Source organism: Mus musculus, chromosome 6 (genome assembly GCF_000001635.26).
Source record: "Mus musculus strain C57BL/6J chromosome 6, GRCm38.p6 C57BL/6J".
Lineage (NCBI taxonomy): Eukaryota > Metazoa > Chordata > Mammalia > Rodentia > Muridae > Mus > Mus musculus.
In genome coordinates, this window is record NC_000072.6 from 50,280,968 (window position 1) to 50,297,971 (window position 17,004).

The window sequence follows — 17,004 nt, forward strand, 5'->3', positions numbered from 1 at the left end:
TCCTTTGGGGGGGGTGTTTTGTTTTGTTTTTTGTTTTGTTTTGTTTTGAGGCAGAGTCTTGCTATGTAGACCAGGCTGGCCTCAGACTCAGAGCTCTACCTGTCTGTGCCTCCCCAGTGCTGGGCATTAAAGACATGCCACCTTTGTTTCGTTTCTGTTGTTGTGATTAAAATATTCGGACAAAACAATTTTAACAAGCAGAATTTATTCCAATTCCAATTCCAGGTCACAGTCCATTGTCTCCAAGAAGGCAGGAACTTGAAGGCACTAGTCACAGGCACAGTCAGGGAAGAGCAGGGACACGTGAGAATGAAGGAAAACATTTCTAGGACTTGATTATCTATCTCTTGGGCAGTGCAGGGCCCTAAACCAAGGGCTAATGCTACATCTGCCCTTAACCATGACAATCAGGACAACCAGCCTTACCTAGGCAATTCCATACTGAGGGCTCCTTCCAGGGAATTTGAGATTGTTTCAAGTTGTCAGTTAAAATGACTGTGTGTCGCTTTTTCTTCTTCTCGTGCTACCTCTGGTTTTTTCTCTCATTTCGCCCAAAAGCCTTTTAGTTAAATTCAGATGAGTGCTTGAATCTCTGCGAGTTTATCAGAGCTACCTTTAGCTTCTTTGTGATCCGGAACAGGTCCCTTGGTCACTCAAATCTGAAGGCTTTAGTTCCTGACCTCCAGATTATAGCCCTGGTCAGTATTTGCAGGTTACAGTAATGTGCCTTTAAGAACTTCAAAAAGTGTACGCATGCTCTCCTGGGAGATCTAACATGGAGGCGCCATGTCTTCTTGATGTCTAGATGGAGTTAACATTGCATAGAAGCCGAAAGCTACTTGAAAGGGGCACAAGAGACGCCTCTAACCACATCAGGAGGCTCATGTGGATTTTGAAGCTCCCCATTTTGTTTCCATGGGCACCTGCACATACACACACATACATACACACACACAATGCACACAGAAGCACACACACACACACACACACACACACACACACACAAGTGCATGCACACACTCGAAGAGATCTGTTCTCTAAAAGGAGGAGACTAGAAAGATGTCTTGGCAGGTAAGAAGAGGACCTGAATTCAGTTCTGGGCATCGAGGGGGGAGCAGCTCATAACCACCTGTAACTCCAACTTCAAGGGCCCAATGTTCTCTTCTGGACTGTTGTTGGCAGAAACATTAATACAAATACACATAAAAGAAAAAATATTAAATAAAAAAAGGAGGCGAGGAAATGGCTTGATCCTGACTGGCGAAGGATCTAGCTTGAGAGACTTGGATTATCCCCAACCACAATCACCTCACGTGGAGCTGTGTGGTGGGGTGGTGACGGTTACAGACAATCACCTCACGTGGAGCTGTGTGGTGGGGTGGTGACGGTTACAGACAATCACCTCACGTGGAGCTGTGTGGTGGGGTGGTGACGGTTACAGACAATCACCTCACGTGGAGCTGTGTGGTGGGGTGGTGACGGTTACAGACAATCACCTCACGTGGAGCTGTGTGGTGGGGTGGTGACGGTTACAGACAATCACCTCACGTGGAGCTGTGTGGTGGGGTGGTGACGGTTACAGACACATGGAACTTTGTGCTCTTGGACCCTGGCTCACGGTTCTGGCTCAGAGGGTCCAGCCTCAAGGGAACGTGCAAGGCGGAGCTCAGCAGTTAATGTAAATTGCTCTTCCCCTCATCTTCATTTCTGTGAAATCTGCCTTTAGTGTCCTGAAAATGCATCTGCGGCAACACAAGTTTTATTTCTTTCTTAAAGAAAAACAGTTGATTCCATCCACGCTGATAGCCTTTGGGGCAGAAGTGAATTCATGTTTAATCTTACACCATCCACTCAGCTGGGCTCCAGTTCTGCCTGGGATTTAGACATCTTCAGCTCTAACTGGTGTCACACCGAGTTAGATTTGATGGCTTACCATAAAGTGCCGTTATTGGTGTATATTTCGGTGTAAATCGTAAATCCAAATACCCACAACCTTCATCTTCATGTGGCTCATGACTAATTCATTTTAATTGTGCTCATCTTTGATGTTGATGACAGCTCACGTTGTTCTCCCATTTGCTACTTTGTAATTTATTGTTTTTTTGTATAGGCCTCACATAGACTCTCAACCTCAGATATACCATGCATTATGTAAAGAGGTTTCATGGCTAATTAACAGTCTTAATCGTATTGGACTTCTTAGTACAGATCTCTCGCTACCCTTTCCTTTTTTTTTTTTTTTTTTTTAGTCTTTTGAGACAGAGTCTCAGTGTAGCCCAGGCTAGCCCCAACCTGGCTGTGTAACTAAGGACAAGTGCAATTTCAGATTTTCTTGCCCCAACCGTTTGAGTACTGGATTAGATTCCTGGTTTGTGCTCTGCACCCAGTTTGATTCTTTTCTTTTCTCTCCTCTTTCTGTCTTGTAAATTTTGATAGCGCTGAGGACTAAACCAGAGTTTAGGGAACGATGGACAAGCACTGCTGTGCCATACCCCCAAGCTTCTCCCTCCCTTCTGAAACCACACGGGGGTGCAGGGGTCTGCAAGCAAGAGGCCTTATGAATAGAACTGGGGCTAGGATGCACAGCCCCCTAAGCTGTGGACAAGAACAAAGAATCCTTGGGGAAAACTGAACGACTTTCCCCTCTCCCTGGAACATACACTTCCTGTCAGTGTCCTAAATAATACAGTATAACAACTGTCCACAGCAAATAGTGTTCTGTTAATTGTGTTCTGTTAGCCATTGTTATCGATAGCTTAAGAGAGGCTATAAGCAAATGCTGAGCCATTCTGTATGAGAAACTTGAGCATCTCTGGATTGAGGGATCTGTGTATGCCCTGAAGTCACTTCCCTATGGATAGCAAGGAACAACTATATACAACAGGGAATACAACCCTGAAAGATTTCCTCCTGGATCTATCACCCCTTCCAAGCATCCTACAAACTAAGCTACACCCCCAGTTTCCGTCCTGCAGTCTTTGGGTAGAAAGGGAAAAGATGTCTTTTTGAGGACCTCTTTGTAGATTAGGATGGACTCCAGTGTCTTTCTAATCCCTCATCTTTCTTTGACAGTTCTGAAAATCTCTGGACTTTCCAAGGTCACAGAAAGATTCAGATGCCATGCATTTTTCCGGTGTCTAACACAGCCTCTATTTGCTGTTCATTCAGTTTTTGAGTGTCCTTTTGTCTTTAATTTCCCTATCTTTAATTTCATAGGTGTGTGTCTGGGATGCTCAAAAGTATTCAAAACATATGAGGTCAAGGTTGAGAGCAAATTATCCTGAAGTTTTTTTTTTAATTAAAAAAAGTGTGAGTGTATGTGTGTGTGTGTGTGTGTGTGTGTGTGTGTGTGTGTGTGTGTCTGTGTACTCATGTATACATGGGTGCCAATACCCACAGAAGCCTGCTTCTGGATCTCCTGTTATAGGCAATTGTGAACACCCCATGTGGGTGTTGGAAACATAACTCAGGTCCTCTACAAGAACAGTGCATACTTCTAATGACTAAGCAATCTCTTAAGTTTATGACTTTTAGATAGGGTCTAATATGCCCAGGTTACCTTCAAACTCATTCAATAGCCAAGGATGGCCCTGAACTGATTACTGATTCTCTAGGCTCTACCTCCCAAGAGCTAGACAATGCAGTGTGGGGGATAAAACTCAATGTTGTGTGCATGCCAAGCAAGCAATCTACCAACCGAGCTACGTCTGCAGGTCCATCCTGCAGGCTTTAAGAAGGAGTGGACAATCTGTCTTTCTGAGAGACTTGAGAATTAGAAGGGACTTTCTCATCCTTCATCTTCCTTGTATCCTCATCCCAGTTGCTCCAAAGGTGTGGTCCTCTCACGCCAATCTCTACTGCTAGCATTCAATTGCTGCTGCACACAGACTGTGTCACGGGCAGTTGTCACCCTTCCCCTGCCATCCCTCTCCAACTCTCACACTCACTTCCAGCTTTAAAGCTGTGTGCTCACAAACTCCCTCAAGCTTACTGTTGTGGTTTAGATGTAAAGTATCCCCCATAGGCTCATATATTTGGACATTTGTTCTCCAGATGGTGGCGCTATTTTGTAAGACTGTAGAGCTTTTTAGGAGGCAGGACCTCAGTGGAGGAAGTCAGCCATTGGGTGCTGGCTCCGTTTCCTGTTTCCTCTCTGTATCCCAACTGCAAATACAATGTCATCAGGTGTCCCACAGCCCTGTCACTATGCCTTCCTTAGCATGGTAGACTATATCTTTACACTGTAAACCAAAAACAGCTCTTTTTCCATTCGGTTGCCAAGTATTGGGTCACTGTCATGAAAGAGTAACTAGTCCATTTGCCCAATTTCCTTGGGAAGATCCGAGGGATGGAACACAGCCCCCGGTTGTCATGTGTACAAATAAAATCACAGAGTGTGTGGAAGGTGTTTCTAAACCATTGGGAATAAAAGAAACTAAAGCCAACAGCTAAGTCTTCCACAACAGGTGATCCTGGAAGACACATCTCTCAGGTTTCCTTTTCTTAAGATATCACAGCTCGTCAATGAAGGTAGCCCCTTTCCTGAAGACTCCAATGCCAGGCTTTATGGTCACGTTTTCCTCTCTTGTTAGAAAATATTATGTGGCCACCATATCTAGTTCTAAGAAGGCAGATAACTTACTTTAGATTCTCAGCTTAGGAACAAGGAAAAAAGCTAAATTTAGATCATCCACTATGCGTTCAGTATATAGTTAGATTACTTTTGCTGTTGTTTTGACACAAAGTCTTACTATGTAGACCAGGATGGCCTCAACTCACCAAGTTCTGTCTGTTTCTGGCTCCTGAGACTAGAAATAAAGGTATGTGCCACCATGACCTGCTAGATAGCTTTTGATATATGTTATCTGATTAATTTCTATATTATAAAATGAAGATGGTTATATAATAAGATTATGGTCCACTTAATTTGAAAAATGAGGCACAGAAGAACAATAATTGTCCTAGTAATTATATTTTTAAGAATGCAAAAGTGGTACTAATGTGTAAAATGAGTAGAATTCTATGGTACCTCAGAGTTGCTGTGCTAGGCACATGTTCAGCATCCCAGTACTTGGGAAACAAGAGAAGGATGGTAAGTTCAAGGCCAGCCTGGCTACGTGGTAAGTCATAAAACAGTCTGGGCTACATGGGACCTGTCAAAAAATTGTTTAAAAGATTGAAAGGAGATATCGGGAATTCCTGACACATTACTGGCCCGTCCAACTCACCAGTCCAAACTAGTTCTTAGAATCTGTGCTACAAATGAAGTATGATAAGGATGAGATTCTAGGGACCAGCTATGGTAGGTATGGTTAGGGTATTTACAAGTCTCAGAAACAAGAAGATATGGGGAAGGGCACAGAGACACAATTCTGTGTCATCTACACTGTGGTCGAAGTCCTGTGTCACCTATGTTCAGACATCCAGTTCCTGCAAATGCCAACATGATAATTCTAAATCTAACCCATTTTATGACCAGGTCTTTTAAGACTTCACCAAGATTCACCATTTCAGTGCTGAAAGATTACAGTTAATGCCTTAGTGAAAACCTATGTGGCCATCATAGTTCTGAGAAGCACCTGAGCCTGGTGGTCAGGAACCATGGGGCATCTTTCTCCCTGTGCCAGTCTGATGCAGACTGTGCCCTTCTCACTCTTAAAAGGCCATAAATTCATCCGCGTGTGCGTGTGCACCTATGCTATGGTTTGGGTGTGAATTGTTCCCCCACAGGCTCCTGTATTTGAACACTTGGGTCATAGCTTGTGGCACTGTTTTGGAAGGTCACGGGACTTCTTGGTCCATGGAACCAAAGCTCAGCCTTTCTCCATGTCCCTTTCCATCCTGAGAGTCCACAATGGAGGCTGCACCTTTACAAATGGCTTCAGGGTCTTTCTACAGGACCTCCAATTCTGACACATGGTGCTACAGGACCTCCAATCCTGTCACATGGTGCCACAAGACCTCCAATCCTGTCATATGGTGCCATAGGAACTCCAATCCTGTCACACGGTGCCAAGCCTCAGCTGCTCCCCACAACCCCTTTGTGCCTTTAAAACCAATGCCATGTGGGAGCCTCACATACACTGCCAAGTCTGGTCGTCATCTCGAGATGGTCCATCTGGACCACAGTGAGTGTGTGCTCACCCTGAAGAAATAGTTCCCAGAAGACTTCACCTCAATGCTGTTGCCTCTTGTTAACTACAGCTGACTTCACAGGCCCCAGCTAACCAGCCTCACATGTCCCAGGAACAACAGATTCACTTCAGTGGCCCAGAGTCTTGTTAATCACAGCTAATTCACCCACCCTAGTAAAACAGAAACCACATGCTCTTAATTCAGAATATCATCCGAAGAGCCCTGAGAGAGTTTTTCCTTCCCTCTGAAACATCACAAGCCAGGCGTCTGCTGACGGTATTTCCCTCAACTCGCTAATCCTCCAAGCTCCCACAGAACAGCCCATTAAGTTTGGCACACTCAACGGCTTTTCCAAATCAAAGTTCCAAATACTTCTGCAATCCTCCCCCATACCTCATGGTTAGAGTTGTCACAGCAATAGTCTTGCTCATTTCTCCATGATCTAAAGTGATTGGGGAAGAAAGGGTCTTATTTGTGTGTTTGTTTGACTTACTCTTTATCACTCATCCCTGAGGGAAGCCAGGGCAGGAACTGAAGCAGAGACCACGGAAGTAGAATACTGACTACTCACTGCCTGCTGTCCACAGCTTGCTCAGCTTGCTTTCTTACACAACCTAAGAACACTTGCCTGGGATGGCACCACGCACACCCCAGGCTGGGCCCTTTCACACCAGTTATAAGTCAAGGAAATGGCCCACAGGCCAATCTGATGGAGGAAATTCATCGCTTGATGTGCAGTCTTCCCAGATGACTCCATCTGTCCAAATCAACAGAGTAACCAGCACCTCCAGGTTGGATTTGAACGTTCAGTGCCTCCCTGCCTCAGGTTACCTAGCACTGGGGTAGTAGGCATGTAAATTTTCTGTTCCTTATCTTACATTTTGGCTCTTCGAGTCAGTATCTGCTATGTAGCTAAGGCTGGCCTCAAAGCTCGTAGCAATCCTCCCGTCCTATCCTGTAGAGGCATGTACCGCCATCTCCATGCCCAGTAAAATGTCTATTTCTAAAGTAAAATGTCTATTTCTAAAACTAATGAGTGCCAACCATTTTATTGTGTTGTTACATGATTTTATAATTATTTAAATTTTAACTATTTTTTAAAAGTAATTGCGTTAGTTATCCGTTTTGACACAATATCTGAGATGCACACATTAAAAGAAGAAAGGGTTTGGCTTGTGATTTCAGTCTCAGCCTATGGTCATTCCACCTTATTACTTTTGGACCTGGGGTGAAGTTGAAGAGCCTAGTGAATGGGAAGCTGGGGGCAGAGGAAGCAGTCACCTCACAATAGCCAGGAGGCAGGAAGAACAGTGGAGGGGGTGGGGCAGGGAGGGGCTTGAGTCGTCATATCACCTTCAAGGGCCTAACACAGTGACTCAATTCCTCTACCAGCCTCACCTCTCAGAGGTTCCACTACTTCCCAATAGAAGTACGGCCTAGGAACCAAGTCTTCAAAAGACTGGCTCTGGGGGACATTTAGGAGGCAAACAATAACAGCAACCACACATCTTTATGACTCGGTAAATGAGTAAGAACAACTGCCAGGAACAGCATATGGGTTCTGGAGTTTTCCTGGACTCTACCAAGCTGGTTTCTCCGCCCAGGTTAAACTCTTACATGTGAAGAATGCTAAGTATTTTAACCAATCAAACAAAACAGCTAAGACGTGAACACTCTGAAATTGCCACAGAGATGATCCTTCTTGCGTGCCTGTGATGCCCCAAAGCCTGGCCCTTTATCTGGACCCCAAGGCACACTGATTAAGTGACAGGCTTTCAGGGACACTTCAGAGAGCAGAAACAGAAAATGCCACTTAGGAAGTGACTCTTTGGAATTCTGGTTTGTTGTTTCATTAAAGATTTACTTTTTTAATTTTATGTGTTTGAGTGCTAAGTTAGGGTTTTACTGCTGTGAAGAGACATCATGACCAAAGCAACTCTTAAACACACAACATTTAATTGTGGCCGGCTTATAGGTTCAGAGGCTTAGTCCACTATCATCACAGTGGGAAGCACGGCAGAGTACAGACAGACATGGTGCAGGAGAAGGAACTGATAATTCTACATCTTGGTCCACAGGCAACAGAAAGTGACTGGATTCTATACTGGGCAGAACTTGAGCATAGGAGACCTCAAAACCTGCCCCAACAGTGACACACTTCCTCCAACAAGGTCACACCTATTTTAACAATGCCTCGCCTCCCAATAGTGCCACTCTGTGGGTCAAGCATTCAGACACGAGTCTATGGGGGCCATACCTATTCAAACCACCACATTCCACTCCCTGGCCCCCACATGCTTGTAGACATAACAAATGCATTTAGTCTAACTTCAAAAGTCCCCATAGTCTATCACAGTCTCAACAATGTTTAAAGGTCCAAAGTTCAAAGTCTCTTCTGAGATTGATGCAATCTTTTAACTGTAATCGCCTATAAAATCAAAGTAAAGAAACCAGATCACATATTCCCAATATACAGTGGCACAGGATGTAAATTACCATCTCAAAATGGAGGGAAGGGAGTGTAGTGAGGAAATACTGGACCAAAGCAAGACCAAAAAACCAGCTGGGCAAACTCCCTGCCATATATTTGGCCCCAGTGGCTTTCCTTAGATGTGGAGAAAGATCCAACGCCTCTTTCAACACAATGGCCTCTCTGGACCTCCATGCAGGGATACCCCTGATACATTCCTGGCCTCTGCAACTTTGCTTAGTATCAGAGGGAAATTCCATCCTTGATTCTAAAGACGGAATCATGTGGCTGAAGCTGCCACGTTCTGCTACATGCTGAGGCCAGAACATGTCCCCTTGTTTAATTCTATCTTCACCAGCTTTCTGTTTGCCATGGATTCCTTAACTGCCTATGTTTGACTGTTCTGAAACTTGTTCTGTAGACCAGGGTGGCCTTGAATTCAGAGATCTCCATGCCTCTGTCTCCCAAGTGCTGGAATAAAAGGTGTGTACCACCACCACACCTGGACCTAAGCTTTTCTTTAATTCCATTTACTTATAGATCTTTATAAGCATGGCTACTATGCCTCAAGATCTGGATTAAAGATGTGTGTCAATTAATGGTGTGATGAAAAGCATATGGCATCCCACCTCAAGATCTGAATCAAAAGCCCTTGTCTTTCAGCCTCAAGATCTGGATCACAAGTGTGTCCTCTATGTCTGGACTGCAGTTCATTCTAGATATAGTCAGGGTGACCATGGAGAATAGCTATCACAGTCTGCCCCTTGGCAACTTGACATACAATCATATCTTCTTACATCCAAATGAAAACAATAGCCCTATCATAATCATGATATAACTATCCCTCATACAACCACAAACAAAAACTCGGGTCATAATAATGCCTAATATAATATAACTATCACTTGTACAACTACAAACACATTGCAAATTTGGAATAGGTGTCAATGTCCTTTGGGGAATATATTTTGGTATCTCAAACTTAAATATGATAATTTGTGTTAAAGAAATTGAAAGAAAACACAATTATTTGTATAAATACATTCTTAAAATACAACAGAAGTACTCATGTCAACTATAATCCTCGCTTCTGTAACTGGTCATGTGGCTTAGATGGTATTTATAACTACCTTCCTCTACTACCCATTCTCTATTTCCTTCATCCTCTGCATGCAGGTCTTGGATCTTTTCCTGGGGAAGTGAGCCACACCTTCATTCCTGATGGGTCTGTGCCCTTTGTCATCCTGCTTGGGTCAGGCTGTTGCAGTTGCCCATTGACTTTACTCACAGGACACTAGCACTGAGATGCCCTAAAGGATCTCCTACACTCACGACATCATCTTTCTTACCTCTTGAGCCAGGCGGCCAAAGTTCAAATCACCCTCAGCACCATTGACTTCCATGTTCCTACTAGGATGGCTAATTAAGCCACACTGAAAGCACTCTACTGCTTTCCTAATCCAATGTCCCCAAGTCCACATTCCTTCAAACAAAAACACGGTCAGGCCTATTATAGCAATACCCCAGTCCCTGGTACCAACTTCTGTCTTACGGTTTTATTGCTATGAAGAGACATCATGACCAAGGGGACTCTTTTTTTGCTTTGTTTTTGGATTTTTGTTTTTTGAGACAGGGTTTCTCTGTGTAGCCCTGGCTGTCCTGGAACTCACTCTGTAGACCAGGCTGGCCTTGAACTCAGAAATCCACTTGTCTCTGCCTCCCAAGTGCTGGGATTAAAGGCTTGTCCTCTTTTTTTTTAAGGCTGTAGAAAGACTGAGAGATCGGTTGTATTTCAGACATGGTAGGCTGCAACAAGAAAAATAGGATCTGTGGACCAAAGGCATTTGTACTGATGTGACAGGCAGGCCATGATGATGTTATCAAAGGAATCCCAGTGGCTTAGTAAGAATGGAAGACTTGTTTTGTTTTGTACCACTGGCCCGAGTCTCTCTCTCTCTCTCTCTCTCTCTCTCTCTCTCTCTCTCTCTCTCTCTCTCTCTCTCTCTCCCTCTCCCTCTCTCTCTCTCCCTCTCTCTCTCTCTCCCTCCCTCTCCCTCTCTCTCTCCCACTCCCCCTCTCCCCCTCTCTCTCATTCTAGTAGAACATTCAGAGCTGATATGGCAGCTCAATAGTGTAGGTTGACCAGTTATCTCAGTTTATCTAAGCCTACAGCAGCTCCTGCTTAACAGGACTCTATGATAGAACAGAGAATGACCTGGGCAAAGCAGGATGGGTTGTTTTGCTTTTGGTGTCAGGCCCCTCCTATCTCTTCCCTGTCGCTGAGACCCAGACTTCCTCTAGATTCATCACCAATTTAGAGGAACTGCCATTCGCTCTCCGTGGACCATGTGGGCAATGTCTGACCACACTCTGATGAGTGACTAACTTACTAGCTTGCCACCAGATGCACGGCTTCTAAAGGCAGAGAAATGTCTGGGTTTAGAACTCTTCCTTGCTCCATAAATGTACCTCCCAAGACTCCATCACAGCAGCAGCTGGGGCCTCCTTACGTGCAGCCCTTTAAAAAAGTTCCTGAGCAATAGCTGGGCACGGAAGCACACACCTGTAGTGTCCACCCTGGGCAAGAAGTGAAACTCCTTTGCAACCGAATCAAAAGAAATTTGTTCCTAGGCAGCAGAACAATTGTGTCCCAGACCCATGGTGGTGCTAAAATGCTGATCAATACTGTGCCCTGGGTTGCCTAGGTTTGAAATACCCGGAGAAAAATTGTGTGTGTGTGTGTGTGTGTGTGTGTGTGCGTGTAAATTACTCCGAGGACCTTAACCGAATTTAAAGAGTCTTAATTAATGTATCTTTCTCAGTCTCTGAGTTTAAATGACAGCAAGAAGAGCCTCCTCTCAGCTCATTAAAACCATTACATGAATGGTTGATTTGAGACCTAGGAAGGGACAGCTCTTCCAGCCAGTTCTGGATTGTCTAGCAAAGTGGCATGTACCTTCAAAGCCACACTCCTGATGGGCCTCCTTTCTGGGAGCTCCATTTGCCACTGAGGCAGCATGGGCTTCTTGTCTTGTTAATCTCCCATGTTTCACACTTGCTCTGGGCCCTTCATCTCATTCTCTTGAATCTGTTGGGTTGGCCTGTGTTATGGGAACGCCAGGTGGGGAGACAGTCCTGGCTTGCTCATTACTGATGTCCGTGAGTACAATGGCAGGGGTATAGTAAGAACGTGACTGAAGATTTAAACTTGAGGTATATTATCCAAACTGTCTCCTCAGTTGTCTGGATCATGATGCTTTAATACCAACATGAGCAAACAGTGGCCAATAATTTCAAAGTTCTTAGGCTGCTTTTCAGATATTCTTTAGCACCACTCTATTGTAAACAATGCTGGGACACACCAACTTGAACCAAATGGAGTTCACTGGATGCTCAGGGACGCACCTTAGAGAGGGACGTGCATAGGTCAGTCACGATTTGTATGACTACACAGGCATAATCAATTAGCACTCTTCCATTTCATGTTCTGACACAGAGGAAATAGTATTTCCATAGCATAGTAAGGTGGGTGGAGTAGGGGATCCTTTGGCTTCTAGTGCCTATTCCTAGAGCTGAGAATGCTGGGAAATGCCAGGAAGAAGACTACAGCAACCCAGGTCTTCCCAAGTCACTGTCTCAGTGTGCATCACTTTAGGTGAGCAGCTATGTTCTTCTAGACAGACTCTAGCCAGCATCTTGCTGCCTTTCCGTCAACCACAGCTACACACAGCCAGGAAAAACAAAGACAAAGGCAGCCTTTGCTGTATTCTTTATTCTCAGTCAGTGAGCTACACAGTAGGGCAAGACAACAAACTAAAAGGAGCCGCTGGAGAATCGAAATGGGAGTGGGGAGTGGGGTATGATTTAGATTTTACAAATGGTTAAATAGAAGATTTACAAGTATCATTTTCCCCAAAACATGTCCTGTGGGCTAACAGAGGAAGATTAAAAAAAAATCATCACAAATGAAGCGAATGAGTCACTTCTGACAACTGTATCCCCTAAACCCAGTTTCAAAAACAAGCAAACAAAAAACTGGCTTGCACTTTAGACCATCTTGATTTGCAGACACATTTGATAAGGTTTTCCAACAAAGATAATCACTGATTCGCAGGATCGATACAAGATAGAAAACAGAGCGTGTGAAAATAGCTTTGATCTACTAGCAAAAATAGATTTATGCTGATGTTGGTATTAAAAATAAAGACATTCGAATAAATTCTGACCAAACACTGTAGCCTGTATTTCTAACTAAGATCACGAGAGCAACTTAGAGCCCTGGCTGGTAGCTCGAGGGTGTGAGGACAGTATCTAATAGCTACAGTCCCTCAGAGAGAGTGTGTGGTGTGCACAGTAGGCCTACATTAAGAAGCAAAGTAGCCCTCACCTCTATTTTTGGCTTGACTTCTTTAAGGGTAGACTGAAACAATGCATCATAAATCTGACAAATACAAAGGAAGACAGTGCTAGAAGGCTGAGCAAATGATTTATTGGAAGTAATTAAAAATAGGATATGAGGAAAACAGAAGCCTAAGTGGAGTTAACATTTAAAAAACTCAGTTTGTGTAGTTTTCCATCAGGAAGCCCCCAGAGGCACTGGAAGGCTTGGGGATTGCTGAGGCATTCTTGCTACTTAGTAGGTAATTGTATTTATGACCTAGAGTGAACCCCCATCTGTTTAGTACAAGAACCCTCCTGAGACTGTTGAATGGCAAGCTGTTTAGTTAATACCAGGCTCCCCCTAGTGTCTCAAAAAGCACACTGCATTCCATCTCTTTAGTTAGTACCTGACCCCTGGTGTCTGGGATGTGAACTGCCAATGTTTAGTTAGTACCAGGAGCATCCTAGCATCAAGATGTGAACTGCAGGAAGAAGCTGCACTGAGGCTTTTATTACGACAGGGCCTGTGGAGGGAACTACACTACTCCTTTGCCACACTGAAGATACTCATTCCTTAACGATACCTTGCAGATCGGGGTTGTGAGTACTGAGAAGGTGCAGTTTGTGGTTAGCACAAGGTCCTGCTACTGGGAGAACATCTGTGACTTACCATAAACTTGAAATAGGATAATTAGAATGAAAGGGGCTGAAACATGCACATCAAATGGTGCAGCGATTGGCATTGTGTACTGGAGTAAGTCAGGAGTTCAGAAAGATTAAACTTTACTTAATTCTTCTCGAAACAATACCACAGTTCTGTTTTCCTTATGGAAACATCCAAGTTCTAGACACACAAACTCGGAGGAAGAGTGTGTGAGACAGAACGAGAGGAATGTAGCAGCCTCCTCCCTCCAGCAGGGAGTTTTAAGATTCACATAGCAGCATGCACCTCCTGACCATCTACATTCCGAAAGCCCTTCATCCAGACACGGGCAGTGACTTACAGAGCTTGCACATGGTTCTGGAACATATTTTTGTTCATGCTTCTCCCTGATCCAAATAAGATGACTACAGAGGAGACATTTGGGTCAGCTGTAGGTGTGGATCCAAATTAAAGCTTGAAGTCAACAGAAATTATACCACGAGATACTTTAAGAATGTTCAAACAACTGGCTGTACTGATTCTGGGGATACATTCTCGATTTTGTGGGATTTTTTTTTTTTTTTTGTCATTTTCCTTCTCCTTTGGGGCGGCCTCTCGAGCAGGCCTACTTCACAGTCAGTATTGCTGAAATCCCACGTGTCCTCTCGGGTTTGTTTCCCTGCCGAGATCCCTGCTTACATCTCCAGCCTGTGGTCAGATGTGGATAGCGCTTGAAAAGGAAAAAAAACAAAACAGGAACTAAAGAATCGCCGCACCACCCAGCTGCTTAGAAATGGAAATGAGATTCATGCTGCGTTCATCTTGGTGTCTCCACAACATGGAAAAAAAATGAACCAATATTTAATGAGTTGCTTAAAATGACAGTCACTTGTAGACTCCAAAGACTACTGATTCACCTTCAACACTCCACTTGTGAAAACTTCAGCAGTGCAGTTGGTTATCTGGTGTGACACAGGTCAACTCTGGGAGTTGGCTCTTTCCTTCTATCTTTTAGATAGGTCCTGGAGACTGGACCCAGTGCCAGGTTCACACAATAAGTGCCTGTGCCTGCCGAGCCGATCTCACTGGCCTCCCAAATTCGTTCTATAGAAATCTCTTTACCCTATCATTACACGCAATGTTTCATAGAACTGCTACAGACATCCGAGTCAAAGGCTTAACAATCAGACTTTGGTTTTAATGTGCTCTGGGCAGAAGTCAGAGTTGTTTTGATAACACAATTCAGCTACTGTGCACATTCTATTATCATGATTTAAAGTAAGACACTTATAAGAACAACAGTTTCCCTTTGGTAGCTCCTGTCTGAGACAGATGCAGAACTCAGAGTATTACAAATAAGAAGAGAGTCAAGGAAAGAGGTAAACCCTTGCAGCTTTCTCAAGAGGACGACATAGAAGAACAGCAATGTTTGTCTATAAGGCAGATGGTCAAACTGGCTATACAAGGTCAAAAGGGCGGTGCTCGGTAAGAGGTAGAGAGTACCAAAGCCGTGTGGAGGAACAACGCTGGGTTATTTAAAGCCACCAGTGACTTCGCTGAAGTTTAGAAGGTCACACTGCCGTGGGCTGTTACTGTTTATACTAAATGAGAGACATTTCATCCTCAATAGGGGCCAAAAAGAGGGCTTGCAAGCCAGGGGTGGAGCAGGAAGCTGAAAGTAGTTTCTTAAATTTTTAAGGATTCAGCTCTTACTGAGGACAAACGAAACGTCTGCTGCCTCCCTAGGACACCATTGGGACACTGAATTAATGGAGTCTTCTCTGATGAAGGCAACGTCTCTAGGCAAGCTGGGGGCAGTTTTATACACAAGGCAACAGAAGTAAAGGGAGGGAAGTTTGCACTTCTGGTTGCTTGATGCCCACCTTATATAAAGAATATGCATCTCACTAACTTTATACAGATTTCTTAACCAGGAAAATGCAAATGAAAACATTCTTGGTACTTCAGCACCGGCAGAATTGTTCTGTATGAGCAATCGAAGAGCTGTCTGAGGCGAAAAGATATCCCAGCTACCAATTAACCCTGGGTAGCTATGCATGGGTGAGTATCCCTGGGTGTTATTATTTCTTAACGCATCTGGGACAATTTTTTTCCAGTGTGATTTTATAAGGCATAAATTTGAAATTTCCCCCTTACCTCTGGAAAATTAGTGTTAAATGTTTTTTTTTTTGTAACCCACACATTAACATTCAATCTTTCATTTTTATTAAATAGTTTATATATATAAAAAGAAATACCGAGGTGTTCTACATTCATATAAACAATCATGATAACACTTGAAATTTTAAAGAGACTTACTGAAGAAAATATATACTTCAGCGCTTACAATGCTACGCTAAGCACAAGTGATCATTCTAGATGCTATCTTTTAAACATACAGACAGCTGTGCGCTGCTTCCGGAAGCAAATGTGGGCAAAGTTACAGGAAATCTCCTTCTCTTTTACATTTCACCATAAGACGGGATGGTCCAACTTGGAAAAGCCAAGGTCTTTCCTCAGTTCCAGGTAGGTCCCATTGCTTACCCAAGCATCGTCACTGGATTTCCTGTGAGAGATGAGACGAGACAGCTTCTCTTAGAGTCCGCTATGACCTCCTCTCTCCCCCTCCTTCCTTTGCTTGCCCACCATCACTCCAGAGAAATTCATTGTTCTTGTTTGGGTATTTGAGTGGTGTCCAAAGACTGACAAACATTTTTTATTTCTGATATATACTTAAGCCTGGAAGTTGGGAAGGTGGTGCTTCTAAAAGGATGCCCCCTCTGTATGTGTGTGTGTGTGTCCCCATCCACCCTCTCTCTGTATGCTGTACATCAAACAAGACTGGACTGATAGCCACCACACTGGGAACAACTAAATACTACCCAATCAACCAGGCTGATCGAGGTCAGTCTAAGTTAGCATAAAGCCAAATAGAATGAACAAAAAGGAACTGGACCGTAACAGTCATGAGAGAACTTTTGGTTTAGGGCTCTGGGAAAAGATCATCTCCTACATAGATAGAAATTCAAAGGGCACAAAAGGATCCAGAGCCTACCATTTTCTGGTTAGCCCTACCTCCCAGCCTCACGTCTGCTTCCGGGCAGTGATGGTGTCAGCTTTCTTCTGCCGGAGAAGAAGCTACACACACTTGGGCTGCACACACACTGCCTCCTCTCCCTTCACAGGCCTGGGCGGTGCTCTAGCCTTGGGTGGTTGACACCACAGTCTCTACTGGAGCTCACTGACACAGTAACGCGTGTGATGTCTGTCTTCACTGTCCCTCTGTGAGCCAGCACACTAAGGTCAAGGACCCAATTCAGCCTCCAGTGCCTGTGTTTGTGACGCTGGGACCAAGTCCAGGGTCTCATGAATGCTC

At 44.1% G+C, this 17,004-nt stretch overlaps 1 protein-coding gene across 13 annotated transcripts in view; it reads right to left on the reverse strand.

Moving 5' to 3' along the window:
- Positions 1-12,359: 12,359 nt before the first annotated feature.
- Positions 12,360-17,004, reverse strand: part of Osbpl3 (oxysterol binding protein-like 3) — a 163,028-nt gene continuing 158,383 nt past the window's right edge. For all 13 annotated transcript variants that reach the window (XM_030255598.1, XM_006506630.3, NM_001347213.1 and 10 more), the window contains one exon: positions 12,360-16,194. In XM_030255598.1, the coding sequence (XP_030111458.1) occupies positions 16,098-16,194 (97 nt within the window). In that variant the 3' untranslated portion in view covers positions 12,360-16,097. The remainder of the gene's footprint in view (positions 16,195-17,004) is intronic.